This window comes from Bactrocera oleae, chromosome 2 (assembly GCF_042242935.1).
Source record: "Bactrocera oleae isolate idBacOlea1 chromosome 2, idBacOlea1, whole genome shotgun sequence".
NCBI lineage: Eukaryota > Metazoa > Arthropoda > Insecta > Diptera > Tephritidae > Bactrocera > Bactrocera oleae.
The window spans coordinates 78738753-78757995 of record NC_091536.1 but is presented as its reverse complement, the minus strand read 5'-3'; the positions used below and the strand labels follow the sequence as shown (position 1 = coordinate 78757995).

General features: G+C 32.6%; 3 protein-coding genes across 15 annotated transcripts in view; 2 read left to right on the top strand and 1 right to left on the bottom strand.

Moving 5' to 3' along the window:
• The window catches only part of LOC106614604 (CUB and sushi domain-containing protein 3), a 100309-nt gene that overhangs the window by 38947 nt on the left and 42119 nt on the right, over positions 1-19243 (top strand). The gene's annotated exons all lie outside the window — the stretch shown is intronic.
• LOC106614605 (ATPase H(+)-transporting accessory protein 2) overlaps positions 1-19243 on the bottom strand; it is a 74207-nt gene that overhangs the window by 28085 nt on the left and 26879 nt on the right. The window lies entirely within an intron of this gene.
• On the top strand, positions 534-17769 carry LOC106614606 (uncharacterized). The gene is made up of 2 exons (XM_036371725.2): positions 534-1161; positions 17050-17769. The coding sequence occupies exon 2, from the start codon at positions 17659-17661 to the stop codon at positions 17767-17769; it is 111 nt and encodes a 36-aa protein (XP_036227618.1). The 5' UTR covers positions 534-1161; positions 17050-17658.

Genomic DNA, 19243 nt, shown 5'->3' with positions numbered 1-19243 from the left:
GTATGTGAAATTTTTTATTAGTTATTCGCTGAGGCAGTAATGTAAACTCTGAAGAAATTGTTCAAATCGAGTACACATAGCATATAGCTGCCATACAAACTGACCGAACTAAATAAAATTATTGTAAGGAGACTTTTGTATTTGTGAAGGGTATAAAAGCTTCAGAAGGTATCGTTTTTTCTTATTTTTAGAATTTTTTTTAGAAATGGATTAAATTTGTTTTCTTTCCGGGTTTATTGTAAATTTTCTTTTGGTTGCATTTAAATATAGACATAACCAAATAAGTATACTGATAACAGATTAATGCTCTTTTTTTTTGGAGAATTGCGCTGACAATCGCTTTCACTTCTTTGCATGTTTCCCAAGCTCACTCTCTATAAACATACACACATATGAATGTGTGTATCACTTCCTCACTTTGACTAGTGGTGAGCGCCTGGAAAGCATGAAAGCAATTTACTGCGCTGATGTTTGGCCAAAAGCATTTTGGCTTTCTCAATTCGTTTTTCCTTTGGACCTGTCAGTCGATTCGTGTCGGCCGTGCACAACAGTTGCTTATAAGCCATAACGAAAAATCAATCACTTAAATTTACCCTAAACTTCTCGCCTAAAGAAATTGTGCGCGCGCGCATTCAAATCACTTATTTTAATAAAACAGTAGCAGTTCTTTCTTATCAACACCGCCGACGCCGCCGCCGACGCTTTCGCAGCTAAGCACTTTTGTTCGCGTAAAGTTATCGTGTTATTGAAAGAACGCTTTTCTTTCAATTCACAACAACAATATCAGCGTTAAGTGAATATTTAATCTGCTAAAGAGTATCTTCTACTTGCTTCACTTTTTTCTTTTCCGCTGTACTTTCGCTTTGTTTTGCATATCGCGACTTCCGTTTGCCTCTACGGTGAATTTGCTTTGAATACTTTCGATGACATCGCCTTCGCCGTTGCAATTGCCGCACTTCGCATATCTCGTTGGTTGCTCTGCATCGTGTTAATTGTGTATTCGATTTGTTTTGTTTGCTGATCTTCCGGCTGCTCCGCTTCGCGTGAAATTGCGTCTATTAATTGTGAGGAGAACTGTGCAAAAATAAAAGAGACTCTGGCTATAAGATACGGTGCATACCGAAAACTGTGTATTTACTCTTCATTTTGCGATTGTGTAAAGTGCGTCAAGTACATACAAACACAAAAATTTATAAGATTAATTTTTTGTTTATGTGTTTTCTGTTGTACTGCCGGAAAAATTACAGTTCCTTCATTCGATATCTGTAAAATATTCAAATGGCAAAAAATAGTGTGCTAATCAAAAACGCATAATCTTTAAGGTGCAAAACATATCTATATAGCGGTCTTTCAGTCCTAAAATCACAAACATTTAATTGCTTTTGTTAATTATAAGTGTATTAAGAATTGTTGCATAGAAATTTGAATTTTTGACAAACCCTTTGTAGGAATTATGATAAAATGCTCGCATTTATAAGCTAATTATACCAGAGAGTATTTTATAAACAATAGTTACAACAATATGTTGAAAATATCATATGAAGTTTCTGGAAATTGAAATTATTCGAACTAACTATTGTCATTAGCAGCAGATGGGTAAAACTGCACATCAAAACAAATTTCTAGTTTCCTAGTAAAAAAATTGGTTTCAAATAAAAGTACTATTTTTAAAAATTATGTCAGTCATAAAAATCTCAGAACTTGTATATAGTTTGTTTATATGTACTTCAGACATAACAATCGTTTCCATTTAAAAATTTAATTTTTTCAATTTTTTGTTGATCTCCAGACGAAATTTTTTAGTTTGTCATTTTAGTATTTGGTAGTTTTATTTAATTTGAATTTTCTGATTGATGTGCTGATGATGCTTATAAAGAACAGATAAGAAAACATCAGCTGATTTATTTTTGAAGTGATTTTTTTTTTGAAAAGATCTAAATTTCTGAACTTATTTTAAAATACTTTTTTTCGTGACAGCTTACAGTGATGTTTTATTAATTGTTTCATAGACTTATCAAAAGCAAGTATTTTATTCACATGGCAATCTTACAACACTTATAATATTTATTATAGTAATCGCCAGCAAAATTGGAATTTCAAGTATTTTTGAAATCGCATAAAATATTGCAAAAGCGGTCAAAAACATTAATTTGCGAAATTACGAATCATAAATTCATTTGAATTCGAATACATTTGCACAGTCATTAAAACAATTCACTGAAATTCTTTATTTTTAATTACCTGCGTAGTAAATCGAATTATTCATATACAAATCTTTTCCAAATAACTTCGAAATAACAGTCTTTAAGGAGAAATATTCTTTATATGTTTCAATCGAGTTAATATATTTAAATTACCCAGACCAGATTCAGGGGAAACGAAACTGCGAAAATGAATTAAGTTGCTCGTAGATATGTATGTTAGCTTTTTCTGATTTAACATTGTTAAAATTAATTTGTACCATATGTATCTTTAAGATATCATTTTTACTTTTCAATACTTATTTGGAAATTATTTAGCACAACTTGTAGAAAGACCGCGAAGACCTATAGCATTGACCGGAGTAGTTGCTTCTTTGTCAACCAAAGCTCAATTAAAGAAAATATTTAGGATGCTTAACTAGAAAACATTTCATCATATGGTTACTTTGTTTGTTGCTGTTTCACATACACGTTCCAGATATTAAATTTCTATTATGTTTATGTTTTCTGTAAACTAGCATTTTTAATTCCTAAATATTCTTTTATAATTACTTCAAATTGAAGTTTAAATAATGGTGCATCTCAGAACTCGAAAATGTATTCTTGGTAAGTTTATTGTGCAGTAACTTTATATAATTTCGTAAGAGGTCAAGTGCAAGTTGAGATGGCCATTTCGACTTAGTGAAAAAGTTTAATGCATCAAAAATTCTGACTTACTAAAGGACCTTATCTGTACACCTAATTCTGTTTTTACACGGTCTTTTTTTACACCGTATGAAAATAAAACAACTTTATTCCACTTAGCACGATTCAACATTTTTTGGCTTAAATTTTATTTGTCATATTTAATTTTTGCGAAATATGTTCATGTCACAAACTTAATGGAATTCCCTTTTTGTGGATACAAGCAAGTTTACTGGTCAGAGTAATTGTAAATAGCACACATTTAGGGGAATGATCAATGTATTTTAAAACACTGCTTTTTTTACATATTTTTTCTAGAACCAATCTGTAATAAGTATATATAATATTTGTAGTACTCGTATATTCTTCTATCTCTGGTATACATTTAAAACTCTTTGTACCATTTCAAATTCTTGTAGCAAAGTAGTGTACCAAAATATTGTTCCAAAAAACTGCATTTGTGAAAAAAATTAAACTATGCATTATTATTTATTAAATTTAGATCAAAATTATCATTTTGGTTACAATTTAACAAATCTGGTGGGTGTATTAGCGTCATTTTCTTTGTTCGCTTAAATAAGGATGTTGTACCTTGCTACGGGTTTGCGATTTTAAATTTTTATTTATGGTAGACTTTTGCTACAACATAACCGAATAAAATTGAATAAAGAACCTTCTGTTCAAAGTTAAATTTACTACTTCTTCTATGTATACATTTTTGTAGTTATTATATATTAATTTCTCTCTCATTTCTCATTTTTATTTTGGAAACTACGATTTTTTGGGCTATATTAATTCCATCATTCACTTTGTATAATGGGCAACTAATTGCTCAGTCATGAAATCCCTCATAAACTACACTCAATTATTGCTAGCCGCATGTAAGATAGAAAGCATCTTCCAATCGCATGTCATCAATATTTGATGATTCTATTTCTACTATTTTTGCGGACTTATCCACACAGAAATTGCACAAGTGGCCAAAGTATGAAAGCTGAAGCACAGCAGTGCAAATGTGTTTGTCTATGCCTCACATACTCTCTGTGCCAGGCATATGTGCTTGTGTGTTCATAAGCTTGCTGCACATTGCTGTCAATTTATTTTAATACATTTATGACAACCGACACTGATGCTGTATTACCTAATATTGGTGCTTGAGAGCCACCCACTCCACTGACAACTTGCCACAAATCATGAACATGCTCATATACGTTAGATATATGTATATATTATATTATAGTATATATATACTCATAGATCGAATGTAAGAAACTCAATGTACATTAGAATTATTAGACTGTGACCATACATATGTACTGCAGATATTATATTATGTATAATATTTAGTATTTGTATTTCATAGTCTAAGGGCACTCATGTGTTTTACTTCAATTATTTAATAGAAAATGAATGTTTGACTAGGCACGATTTTAAGGAAACATATTGACACGAAGTGCGCACATAGCATATTCGCATGTTGTCTGAATGCATTAATGTATGGTATATTCTTAGAGACGTGTGTGTGTCTGTTCATATGTGATTTGTTTGTAACATCCATTTGCCATTTAAGTATTTACCCAAAACACTTATTCTAACAGCTGAGGGCTTTTTCTACATTGATTGCCATTGAGGAAGCCACAAGACGTGTGGAGAAGTATGACATATATGTGTACTTATATACCCCCCAAGGTATATGTACAAAGAAAGGCACTGCACTTGGCTTGTGAGTGTCTGTGTGTAGTTGCGTGTTCGTGCAAAGCCCCTTCGAAGGTAATTGTGTAGTCTTGCTGGTACTCGATACGTCTTTTACTTCGCTTCAGGACGCAGCTGCAGTCCTTTGGAGGCGCAAAGGATATGTTCATTACAATAATACGATTATGTATGTAGATGTGAAAAGTGATATAAGCGAAAACGAGCGAGGGCTGCTAACAAAACGTAAAAAATTGTCTTGTGAAGCGCACGCTTAAATTCATTGCAATTCGTTCTCTTTTTGATATTTAATACCAATGCGGACAATTGAGGGGCTAAAATAGCGGTAGCCTTGCGATCTTGGCTTGACATTTGCGTGAAATGCAAATTTTATATGATTTCTATTTTATTATGTTTACATAATTCGATGCAAATATGAACTCTTGTGCATACATATAAGCATTTGCAAGTGTACCCTTTTATGTTATCCCACCTACGCCAGTGTTCAATCGCTCAAAGTCTAAAAAAAATGTCCAAAATATGAATATTTCCTATTTGCATATGCATTTTGTGCATACTGATTACGAATTTGCTGGTCTAGTGTGCGATTTTCGCTAGCGCCAGAGGTCAGTTGGGATTTAGTTGGGATTTAGTTGTGAGTATATTCAAGTGGTAAAAGTCAACGAAGCTTGAATATCATATTATATATTATTCCAGTTGTGCAGTTTTGGAGTTTTGTACATTGTTTTGGCTATATTTCATAAAAATATTTTACAGTTCGGTGTGCACAAAAGAGCGCATATGAAAACTTTTTCAATGACGGGATGCTTATTTTTAATATTCGATAGTTTAAATTTGTTTGTTCTTTTAGAATGGTCTATATTCATATGAAGTCCGAATTTTACAGCAATAATAAGATATGTATCTATTGATTGATTGCTTAGAAAATTTAGATGGAACTCTATATTTATCAGTTAAAAGAAAGGGGCGAACCGTCAAAATGAGAAGACAATTTTAGTTTCTAGTTTTTCCTTTTTGATTGTTGTTGACTAAAGATTGCTTCCTCTTGAATCATAAATTTACATAATTTAAGAAATATGCAACTTTATTATTAGAGCAAATAATATGGGTTTGGATTTAAACTATAGTTTTCAGTTTAGTTCTTGAACTTGTAATAAAGAATAATAGGAAACATGAATATCTTTCTAATTAAATAGTAAAAGGAATGAAAACAAGTAAGGATGTGCTAAGTTCGGGTGCAACCGAACATTTCATACTCTTGTTAGAACAAAGAAAATCAATATATGTAATATATGATAGTTTGGGTAATTTGTGAACCAATTTCACATATTTTCGGCATTAAACTATAGTATATCCAATATTATACTTCCAGTAAATTTTGCTAAGGTATAATAATAATATATAAAGTCAGGCAGTAGTGGGAAAATCATTTCATTAGGTATATGGGGATATAGGTATTATTTACCCGATACAACCCAATTTTAACATACAGGTATATTATTATCAGAAAAGTATTATTTTCGAATTTCTATAACATATCTCACAGATTGATCGATATTTTCGATCAAATATTCGCTATAGGAACTGGGGCCCACATATTCAATATATGGGGGGGTTGAATAGTTTTTGCCGATTTATACAATTTTTGGCACTAAGGTCGCTCAAATCAAAGGTACTATTCATGCAAAGTTTTGTCCCGATACATTCATTGGTGCTTGATTTGCATACTGGAAAGTGAAAAAATCAGATGGAATTTAAAATGGTGTTATATGGGAAATAGGCGTGGTTGTAGTCCGATTACATAGAAATATGAGAAGAATATTATGTACCGAATTTAGTTGAAATCGGTTAAGCAGATCCCAAGATATGGGTTTTTACCTAAAAGTAAGCGTTGCCATGCCCACTGTCTAATTTTGAACGCGGTTCGAATAAAGTCATCTCATACCATCCCAAAGATAAAATTTAATGTCTCTGACATGTTTAGTGATTGATTTATCACGCTTTTAGTAGGTTTTAACAGTACCGTTATATAGGGAGTGGGCTGGGTTGTCACCCGATTTCACACTATCGATAGAGGTGCTAAAAACGCTTTCTCTCAGTAAATTTGGTTATTATAGCTTTAACGGCTTAGGAGATATACACATTTTATCTATTAGAGGGGGAGACCACGCCCACACATATTTTAAACTGTCAAGATGCCAAACTGTATACCAAATAACAGTCTTGTATCTTATTATGGAGCTTAGTTATCGCAATTTATTTGTTTTTGCTTAATGGCGTTTTGTGGACGTGGTAGTGGCCCGATTACGCCCATCTGCAGTAGCAACCGTCTTATGATACCAAGAAACATGTGTACCAAGTTTCATAAAGATATCTCAATTTTTACTCAAGTTACAGCTTGCAAAGACGGACGGACGGACAGACAGTCACCGGGATTTTAACTCGTCTCTTCATCCTGATCATTTATATATATATAACCCTATATCTAACTCGATTAGTTTTAGGCGATACAAACAACCGTTAGGTGAACAAAACTATTATACTCTGTAGCAACATATTGCGAGAGTATAAAATACATCAAACTAAGTATTTTTATATATTTATTATATAATCCCTACATTGTACGACAATTAAAAAACATTTCTATATAAACTATAGAATTCTAATAACGACAATACCGCACAAAAAAAAAGTTTGCTAAGGCAACTTTTAATACAAAATTTGCAATATAAATTGACAATTAATCATCCACATATTTTCTTTTTGCCTTCCAATTCATATGTATAATACTTTTTGATGACGTATGGCGATTTTTCTGTTTTAAAATTACTTTTGTGTTATGTTATGTTGTGTCCTTATTAGAACATTTTGTTAATTTTACTCACTCACTCTGCTGTTTCTTATTAGTATTTCCGTTGTATGTATCTATAATTTATTATATTTGTCACATTAGTGATTTCGCGGAATATTTTCATTTAAATTCCAACTGAACGAATAAGTGAATTCGTCGAATTTAATATAACAAGTTGATATAGGAAAGTAAAATACTTTTATTCCATATATTCGATAAGTTTCGTGAAAAGGTAGCTCATACGCACCGTCCAACTACGTGCATACAATTTACGGGTTGGGAATAATAGTTTGGTTTTAAATAAACTAGTGTAATAAATTTCCTTATTTTTTGTTTTATTTACTATTTTGCACTCCTTATTTTTATACCTTGAACAAGGTATATTAAGGTTACCACGAAGTTTGTTATACCCAGAAGGAAACGTCCGGGACCATATAAAATATATATATACCTATATAAATGATATAAATGAGCTTAGCTCTATCTGTCTATATATACGCAAACCAGTCCTTCAATTTTTCAGATATCTATATAAAATTTTGCACACTGATATCGGACTACTATAGCATATAGCTACCATACAAACTGAACGATCGGAATAAAATTCTCATAAGGCATTTTTGGTATTTGTGAAGGGTAACATAGCTTCGGTGCAACCGAAGTTAATGTTTTTTCTTGTTTCATACTAATAGTATTGCAACAAATTATTAGATTGCTTTGAATATAAATGTTCTAAGGAAAATGTGCAAACTATTTTATTTTAATTTTATTTAAGCTTTAGCACCTATTTTAGATATAATCTCATTCGATAATTACGAGTTTGGAAAGGAAATACATTAGCCACATCTTAGTTAAGTTGTATATAAATTGTACATTTTCAAAGCAATTTAACTGAATGCAGTATGTTTTAGGTGTAGTATATACGCAATCTAAGCTAAAATAGTTCATTGTGGGTAATAAAAAAAAAGTAGCAAATGATGATTGTTCTCCTCATATAATTATTGCCACTTAGAATCACTTATACTTTGAAATGAGTTTTTTGATAGATGCAGAAATAACAAAGAAAACATTATTGTTCAAAATATTATGTACAAATTGTAAATGCGTTGATTTGTTCTAACTTTGGCGATAACAATGAAACTATTTAGATGACAAAATACTGCGAACGTTTTCTCTTTAACTAAAATATTTCGTTAAAAGCATGTGAAATCTCATTGGGAATAGTCCAGAGCCTTTTTAATATTTCTATATAAATGCACATACTCGTAGTAGTAACCACATCTCACGGACTTTGTTAAAATGCGTCTTTTATAGATATATGATTGCTTAGAAACCCATATGGTTGAAAATATTATATTATATATAAAACACAGTTAAAAAATAATTATTTCCTTAACTGCCTGCTTTTCATACCTTAAAAGACATATAAGCAAATACTATGTTAAATTACGTGCATAATGAAAGTGGGTGTTTGTGTTCGGCTTGCCGATGCTTTCTCTTTGCAAGTTCTTTGCCATTCAAAGCGAAATGAAGAAATAACCGAAGTACGTGATAAAAATTTTGAATATTTTAATATAATGAAATGATAAAGAGCACAATTTATAGGAACTTTGGAGCGATTGCGGCGCTGCAATACCTGCTCGGATGTCAAGTTGTGTGAGGTATGTTAAAAACATAAATGTGTTCTTTCTGAATATGGGCTAAGGGAGCAGTTAAGCGCTCTTTAAAAATCGAATATATTATTTATGACGATTTCATTACTGAGGCAACTGAGAGACCTGCTCATTGCGTGATTATGGTGATACCGAGTGAACACCACTAATGCCAACAAATCAGTTGTCAAAAGCACAGAGATCATCACTCAAAAATGGCAATCAACCCACCATCGCTAACGGCACACTCAAGTGCAGTTAAGAAAGGGTTTACACACACATATATGTATATGAATATAACCATATAATAATTTTTGTGTCACAGTTGCGTGAAGGAAAGCTCTTCAAAATTTATTTTTTTACATTATTCTCGAGTTTATTATTATTCAACTTTTGTAATAATTTATTAAGCCGCATAGCGAGGGTTTCTCATAAAAATTTTGGTTCTCCCCACACTTGTGCCTTTTGATGCATGACTGGGCTCGCAGCAACATAGGTACAGCAGCAAAATTAACTCAAAACCCCTAATTACAGTTTAACGTACATTTTTCGCTGCTTTGATTCTTGCTCTTATGAATACGTGATTGTTTCACCTTTGACGGTTTATGTTTATAGGGGAAACTTCCGGAAATATACACGCTTGCAAATTCACACATTCATGACTAAACTATATATTTTATGTATTTATTTTTGCGTTTGAAGGCTTGATAAATAACCTTAACCTCAATTTCTATACCTCTTCTCAGTCATTGTTTAAACATTTTTTGTGTGAGTATCGTTAATATTTTATAACTACATTTTAATAACATACATACCTACATTTATTTTATGTTATTTATAGATATTAGAGTTGAATAGAATACGTTTTTATAGGGTATATGTTATAAGTCATTACTTATTTATAAAATTATGTATGCAAAACATGAAAAATAAAATACAATAAAGTTTTGAAGACCTCTTCAATTTTGTCTCAGCTCAAACAGCCCAAAAAAATTGGCTACTTAAGATATGCTCACCGTTTTGAACGCAAATGAAGAATGTAAAATTTTTATATCAACTGTTTTTTTCTGTTCATTAAATATTTATAGAACTAATTACCAGGTTTCTGAAAATGTTAACATTTTCGAATTCAATTATCTAAATAAATATACATACATAAGCTCCCAAAACTTTCTAACATATAAATCTCTGAGATAAAAGCAGTTGTCAAATTATGAATAAAATGTATTTGCCGATCCTAAGCCAGAATCATGGAAATTCGAGCGAATTTCAACAAAATTTTGACACCAGTTAGAGAGTAATTTCCGTACGCTCATTACAACAGTGGGGTCCAGAAAGAATGAAGAGCATGGAGCCCTATTTATATAACTCAAAAATATGATAGACTGGAAGAGCATGTATTAATTTTAAAGTCTAAGGTGTTTATACCAATAAGATTATTGGAGTCTGAGTGTTAACTGACTATATCGCTGCGAAAAAAAATTATTTTACAATACATTATTTGCCCTAAATATAAATGCATACGCTAAATTTTCCACAAATACCTCTTTTACTCGTGCTAGCATGTTAATATCAAATAAAACTATAAAAAAAAACTCTGATAAGTAGAGTTTGAGAAAATTCGCAATAATATATTATACATAAATAAAATGGCGAGCTTGCAGACGAAACTTTTGTATTCGAGAACACCACATCGGTTTCTGTGAAGGGAATAAGCAAACTTTTTGGCATTAGGACCAACAAACAACGTGGAGTTGCAAAAAGGAGAGCAATTTATGGTGAAACAAAGTTTTGTTATTGCTAAAAGTTGAACTCCCCAGCAAGGGAAAATATGAAAAAAGAAGAGACTGAATCGATAAATAGCATGTGCTATGGTATTTGAAGGATATTCGAAAGGCGCCAAGAGGCAATTAAACACAACTAATAAGAATTTAGCGCTTTGATAATTAAGGTCATCTTTTAGTAACTTAAATAAATTTGTGTATTTCATTTCATACTTCCCACATATGAAATGCTCCTTTGATGGCCCAGAGCCAAATACTTGCACCGAATTTGCCTTATTGCATCATCAACCTCTGCAGATGCCATTAAGATGACAGTGCAGTAACGGAAGCAGCACTGTCTTTATTATTCATCAATAATATTGACCGCTTGCATCATGAACTTGAAGAGCTGTCTTCTCCCACTATTTCAATGGAATTTGATTAGCCATCTGCTAATTTATAAATTGATTTTGTTGCAAATTCATTCATTTTATTATCTTGAAAACAATTATTTGCGTAGATCTGTGTGTTCTCATCATACATTTTTATTGAACATATTACTTAGTATAGACGATGCTTTGAAGTTGCTAATGTAAATATTTACGTAAAATAAATATTTATCAATTATTTTCTCACATTTCATTAAGTTGCTTGCTTTTCTTAGTTCATTGAGTTGAACCGCGCAAAATATTTTTTTACTTATATACAATTTTTTATGTGCTAAAGTTATGTTTAATGACTGAACTGAAGCGATTATATTCTAAACGCCTCGTTTGATGTTTGTTGTGCAAAATTTCTTTGATTTGCATATCGATTAAAGATGCTTTTATTCAATATGAAAGAATTCATTAAAAACGTAGTAGTTTTAACATATTTGCATAGCATTTCGCAATTTTTTCAAAGACAGTAATGCTGTTCATACGAAAATGAACGATATGAATTTTAATATTTGAGTACAAAATGCAATGTTAATCGTTATATGGTATAGAGTTTATATTAATACATATATACATACATACTTATGCGTGTATCTACTTGTAGAAATCGTTAAAATAAAAATGTAAATCCGAGCATTTTAAATGACTAGTGATTATTTGGACCATGAAAAAGCCCAACTGTTTATTTTCATTTATGTTCGTTGATTATTTGAATACGAATTCTTTCAAATATACTTGTATAGCGGTATACATATATGTGCGTATGTGTATGTTGAAACTTTCTGAAATCACAGAAACAGTTGTTTACACTTGCATTTGCATTATGCATCAGAAAAACTTAGCCATCCATATACATACATATACAAATATTTAAATTTTCAAACGTTTGTGTTTTGAAAATTCTGCAATTGCTCATTATTCATGCATGCGCTTGCATTATTATTAAAAGTCATTTCGGCTTATCTGTTGAAATGTCTTGCCAGAAAATCAAATGTTGACTTTGATACAGTTAAAATAAGTTAAATTGCAAGGAATGAATTAAATTGCAAATACGCAATTGATAATTTTATTTATATGCGAAATATTTTTTTCGGCTAAAGAATACTGTCAAAATGCAATGAATTATACTCGTATGTGTACAAAATTCATTGTACTGACAGTTGTTGTATTTGAAATATTGTCTGCAGTGGAATATATTCAGAAAAGTGTTAAATAGAACAAACAACTTGTATAAATCAAATAGACTGGCGTAATCAAGAGAAAATAGAATATAAATTTAATGCACCATATTAATCATATATTCACGAATTCTTATAAGCGATCAAGAAAGTGGCAATTCAAAAATCATGCGTTTTATTTGATTTATTTCAAAACCAAATTTCGAAAATAAAATTCATCGAATTCTCAGAACTTTTCTGGGAGTGTTATTTGCTGCTATTTTCTTAACAGAAGCACCGTATCCCTCATCCAAGGAAGGTATAAGGAAAATGTATTCGATCATACCTTATGATCTCTGTCCAAAATCAAGTTGTATTTATAGCAAGGACGAAGTGAAACTTATATTATTCCGCTTTCAGATTATTCGAGTAGTGGTTTGCCATAAGAGGGAGAACTGTATTACAATTATTTATGGATCAAAATTTAACCAAAAACTAAACTGACAGCACTATATTCTTTAGTACTGCACTTTTTGGGATAATAATCATATAGGTATTTACTTTATCTTAACTTGAGGATGAACAAGTTAGCTTATCAATATAAGTATAATTGTGTAAAATATGGGAATCAAACTTTGCAAAAGCTAGCTGATGGTTTTTCTAAATATGACAACCCTATGAAAAGATAATTCTAAATCGAATATGTTTGAAAGCCTTCATTTCACAAACATTTTTTACATAATAATCCTGTTTGAAATATATTTTAGTTCTTTAGGTCTGACATAAAGGCCACCACAGTAAATTGCATTATTGTAAACATTTTTTTAAGAGTCCATAGAAAAAACATCAAGTGCGAGACACAAATGAAATGTTTAGGCAAATAGTACTTTACTTTAAATAATTGCTGTAAAATTAATATGGCAAAAAACTATTTCAAGTGCTGCACTTTCACGCCTCACCAAGCCTTGATACTAACAGCAAAAGCGACGGGATGTCAGCAACGTGAGATTCGCAGTTAACTCATTTCTTTCACACGGTCACTATTTTAGCAATTCTACTTTACGCCGTTAGATTTTTCACCTGCATCTCTCCCGGTGCATTTACGAAATTTTTTGAAAATCTATTTCTGAAAGGCGTGGTGATAATAGCAGGTACAGCTGCCGCAGCTGTGACCGTCATCTGTTGCCACAGACTTTGCGAGCGCCGTCGCATTTCAAATGTTGCGTATACGCCACGGCTTGCGATAAAATAGAATACCCGCTTCAGTTGAGCTGCACGCTGCTGGTTATGACGCTTTTATGCACAAATTCGTGCATACATATGCTACTAGCGCGGCATCGCATTGCCGTAGCATCATTTCTAGTCTAAGTTTTTCGCTATTGTTTTCACCTGCCAGCAGCAATTTCGTTCAAGGTGCGACTAAACAAGTGCAATTATTTTAATGCACATTTGACTTTTGACATTGTGCTTGGCAAGCGGAAAGTTGTTCGCTGAAAATGATTTTTGCTTGCAGTTTTCTCTTTTATGGTGTCTACAAGGATGAGGTTTGAAAGGAGGGTGCTTGGGGTATATGTAGTATTTAAATTCTTTTGAAAGAAAAGGTCTTGCACATGTTCTCTTGCGGAGAACTGACGAATTTTAATGATTCTATGAAAATTTAGCACTTGCTACTGCGTGTCGCCCTACTTAGGTTTTTAGCCAACCCGCTTTAAAATAAATTTGAAGTTTAAGTGACACCATATTAAGTGAGTGAGCCCTTAGTATTTTTTGGAAGCTCAATTGAGCAAACGATATTGCCTTAAAGCATATAAAATGTCAACTATACAATAGTGAAAGCTTCCAATCCCGATGTGGGGATGGGCAGTGCCACGCCCACCGTTAATATTTAACACCGGCACCCATAAAGCCTTTTCATAGCATCTCGGATGACTGTGGCGCATTTCGTTATAGATTTGTTGTACTTCTAGTAGGTTTTAATAAAACCATTATATGGAGATTGGGCGTGATTATCATCCGATTTCAACTAATCAAGTATTTCAACGCTGACACAAGAAATGCCGAAATAATTCGTCCTGTAGAAATTTTGGTGATATAGCTTGAATTGTTTCCAAGATATATACCTTATACCTATTAGTGGGCGGGGCCACGCCCTCTTTTAAAAATGTTTAAACTAGAGGGGTTCTTTGTTATTACGATTCGGTGACTAAATTGCAGTTTTGTATTTTAATTTGCGGCTTAGTTATAGCAATCTATAGATTTCGATTAATGGCATTTTGCGATAATTTGGCGCATTGAAACAAGTAATAATATTTTTTTATACAATAAATACTAAATACAAAATTTAATATATTTGTTGCACAGTAATTAAATGCCAGATTTAGTCAACCGCTAGAATTTACAATTCAGCAACTAAAATTGTTTAATAGTCTTTACATACACATATACATTATGCTAGAAAACCAAATACAGATAAGCCAACACTCGCAATGGATAGTGAATAACCCGCCACTACCCAAAATTGTATTAAATCATTTGCGGTTCATTTAACCGTGTTCTCTTGGTCATATTAAGCATAACCCTCTCAAACCAAAATAGCCAATTGAATTCACAAATCACGCCAATTGCTTCCCACAGCCGACTGCAATGACTCTGTGTCCGCTGTTGATAGGTAGTGGCACGACTAACTGTTTCATTATGCATTGCTATGAAGATTACTGAGATTTGTAGCAAAGTACCGAAATATTCGCAATGAAAAGTCAGTCGGTCGACAAATTTTCACGCTTTGATTTTGTGTTTAGCTGGACTGTACTTAGTTTGGGTGTGCAAATTTTCATTAATTCAACATATAGATGACTTCAATTCATGAAAACACAAATTACACACATATCTACATATGTGGTGCATTCAATGCGACTCCGTCGCCACAATAAATCAACAGTTGCATGGAAGATTGTCAAGAGGGATTTAGCCAGTAACTATAACTTGTGCACTTATCTCTCTTTCCATAGCCTATAAGCGGATATATTTTATATACATATGTGTATGTATTTTGAGTGCGTATACTCTCCAAATCCTTTGGTTTTCCTTTTCATGTCAAACATTTTGTAGTAAATATTTGTGTGTCGTATTTGTATTGAGGCCACCTTGTGGATTGTAAGGGTCAGAGCCTTGACAGCACACCACTATTTTGTTTCGCACCCATACATGTATGTATACGTATAGGTGTCACATGTGTGCGTTATCTGAAGTGTTGACAACAAAATATGAGTGTTAAGGGTAAGGTTATCTGTCTGTTGTTAGTTACGCTCTGTGCCAAGTGCGTGTTGGCTTAGGGGGTCTTTGTGCGTGACTTGAGCAAATATAAAGAACGAAAATGACATCGTAGCTCTTTTGACCATACTTCACTGTCTTGCTGCCTTGGCGTCTTGAGTGTTCCTCTGGTGTGATCGACTTCAAATGCAGCCCAACACTTCCACCTATGAAGTGCGTCACACCATGTCGCCTGTGTGCGTTTTTCGTTTACAGCACATATAACAAATTGGGCGGATTTTCATGGCATAGGACATTTACGTTTTACCAAAATGCTGGTAGGGTGGTGAAGACTGAACAAATATATACATAGTAGTTACACTTGTGGTCTTACAGGTATGAAAAGTTTTTGCCATTTATTAAAAAATAATATGTAATTATGGAAAATTATATATTTGAAATCATAGACCATTAAACATATGCAAGTATATTTCGCAAAATATGGTATCAAGTCGATTTTGTAACACAAAGTAAGTGTACTTAATGTATATATTCTTCATGTTTCGAAACTTTAAAGGATTTGTAAGAAATTATTTTTTGCAATTTACAACATTTTTAAAACCGATGGGGAAGCGTTTCAGTCAAATTTTATTGTAAACTAATATTCTTAACTTTGCATACGATTTTAAGGAATTTTTCTAAGTTGGACCAGATAGGTGGCGCTGTTGTGTGCACTGTAATCCATTATTTTTGCTGTAAATTAAAGGTTTTATTCAGCATTGTCAACAGTCGATTTTAAAAAGTTCCTCTTCAGCTGAACTTAATATATCAGCAAAATCAATCTCCATACATAGATATCAGGCTCGGACACGTGTCTCATACAAATATAGGTATATCGAGGTTCTTTTTGTATCCAGCCTTTTTATGGTAAATTGTTCCAAACGATTTGTTGTACAATGAATGATGATGGTCTGACGATTTTCTTTACTTTATCGATATTTTCGAAAATTGGACTTTCAGAATGTGGTGTATCTTTGACATCAAACTAGACCTTATATAAAAATTTAATTTGAAAAAATTACTAAAATAACAAATGTTAACAAATATATGCTTGATATGGTAATTTCATAATTCATTGCCTCTTTGTGAACATTAGCGTTCTCTGATTTGGTGGGGTGCACATATAGACGAATATGCGTATAATATAAGCTCCGTAGCGATTTTACCTTGGTGAAAAGTGTTTGACATAGGAGACGGAAATTTCTAGCATTTCACACGCCATTTGAATATTTTACGCCCCAAATTACTTAGAAAGTATAGTAATTTTCACATTCTTCCGTCACAGAGGAAGACCACAGCAATTACAAATTAATTTATGTAAAGCTTGTAGTGCAAAATTTTCTTGGTTTGCACAAATTGTCGAAAAAAACATAGAAACAAGGACATAAAAAATTGCCTAAGTCAATTAGTGCTTCGGTGAAAACAAACAAAAGCCACAAATTAAAACGAAAACAACAAATAAGAACGATTAATTTTAATGACGACTTGCCACAACTGAGATTTGCTTAATGCGATTACGTCTGTTCTGTTCACCTGTAGTGAAAAGGAACTTTTAAACATATAACCAGCAACAACAAACACCACCACTCAATATTACTGCTGAAAAGTGGAAAAAGAAAGCTGACAACTTGACACACGCGAGACCCTAAAGTACGATATTCGCGATAAAACAAAACGACGCAATTCACGGCAAGTGAAAAGCTACATCTAAGTTCTTTTTGATTTGCTCTGGTGAAACATAGCGTTGATAACAAAAGTGTGACCGAAGTGAATTTACTGATTTATTAACTGCTTTGAGCTACTCCCGTGCTTTGTGTAATCTTTCGTAAGCGTCTCAGCGCTCATAACCCATAATTCGTTTTCGTCGATAATTCTTCTGCTGCGCAACAGTTTTATGAGTAACAGCGCCATGGTTGCGGTCGCCATTTGTTGCATACTGGTCCTGCTGGCCGTCTTCATTGTGATCATCATAGTCGTTGGTCAGACGATGGGTGAGCCCAAGTGAGATAAACTTCAACTGGGACCCGGAAACTTCCCAGATGGATAACAAAGGCACTCGACGAATTGTTAGTTGTTACCGAATATCAAATATCCATTGCGACTATTGGCCAGAGCCCAGCGGCACACATTCACATTGCTAAATTTCATGAGAATCACCATCGATGACCGACGAATGCCATTGATGCCCCCCTTTGGCAGGCAGCGCCGTAAGCAACAACATCCCTTACAGCAACACCACAACAATTTTCAAAATCACATCTCGGAAACCAAGTGTCAAACGGAGAAGCAAACAAATTATCTGCATCATGCACCACAGTACGCGTCATCGACTTCATTCGTTTACCATCGGACCCAACGTCAGAACAAAAATTGGCTGTGATGTGAAACTAAAGAGACATATGTATGAAATTTACCCATAGACAAATTTGAAACTAAAAAATTCCAACAAAAAAAATTGAAAAAAATTAAAATCGGCAAAAAATGGAGTATGCGATAATATTTCAAATCAATCACAAATACAACAACAACACATTATAACAGTAATTATGAATAACCATAAATCTTAGACAAATTTAATGCAAACAAAACAAAAAAGCGCGTTAAATGTGAAATATACATATTTATATTGGTAAAATAAATTCAAGTCAAGTAGTGTTTTTGATAAATGTGTTAGAGTTTCGATGTTTTTAAAGAACAAACCAATCAAGAAACAGTATAAACCCCTTTTAAAATATAGATATGTAAACGAAGATATGCATTTTTCTAAGTCAAGAATGCAGCAACATGCATAAATTGAACAGCAGCCAAAAGCTCTCTCAACATTATGCCCCCCAGTACTGAAGAAGAAGAGAAGACCATATGGAATCAAAGTTGTCGGATAGCTAAAATATTCTGAGCAATAAATGGCGCTGTTGGACGAGTAGCTATATCGAAGAGGAAGAAAGAAAACTGGAAAAATGTATGGGAGATTGTGGAACAACCAAGTGGAAGGGCTGGGAGGTAAACAAAAACTAAAGCTGGGCAGCATCTACTACAAACGAACACGCAAAAAATAGAAACACCAGTCGAAGTTATGACTTTTTGAAAAAAAAATGTATTTGTGCAACAATAGACATCTCGAAATGGTAACCACAATCTATAAAACAAAGTGAAAAATTAATTTGATTTTTTTTTTATATTTTATGGGTTTAATACATAAAAATTGTTTTTTTTAACTTTAAACTTTTAACCTATGGTGAATATTATTAGAGAGTTGCAAAGTCAAATCATATCGATAAATTTCCCCACTCAGCATTCAATTAAAAATGCCAAAAAGCAGATTTCATAGTGAATTAATTCCTTTAAAATAACGACAGTATTAAAAAATATAATAATAAACAAAACACAAACTTTCATTGAAATGGAAAGCAAAAATTCAGAAAGTAGTATAAATAAATACATGAAGTAAAACATAACTTCAATTTTTATAATAATTTTTA

Coding starts and splice junctions, on each gene's coding strand:
- LOC106614606 (XM_036371725.2), top strand. CDS start 17,659: ATGAGTAACAGCGCCATGGTTGCGGTCGCCATTTGTTGCATACTGGTC.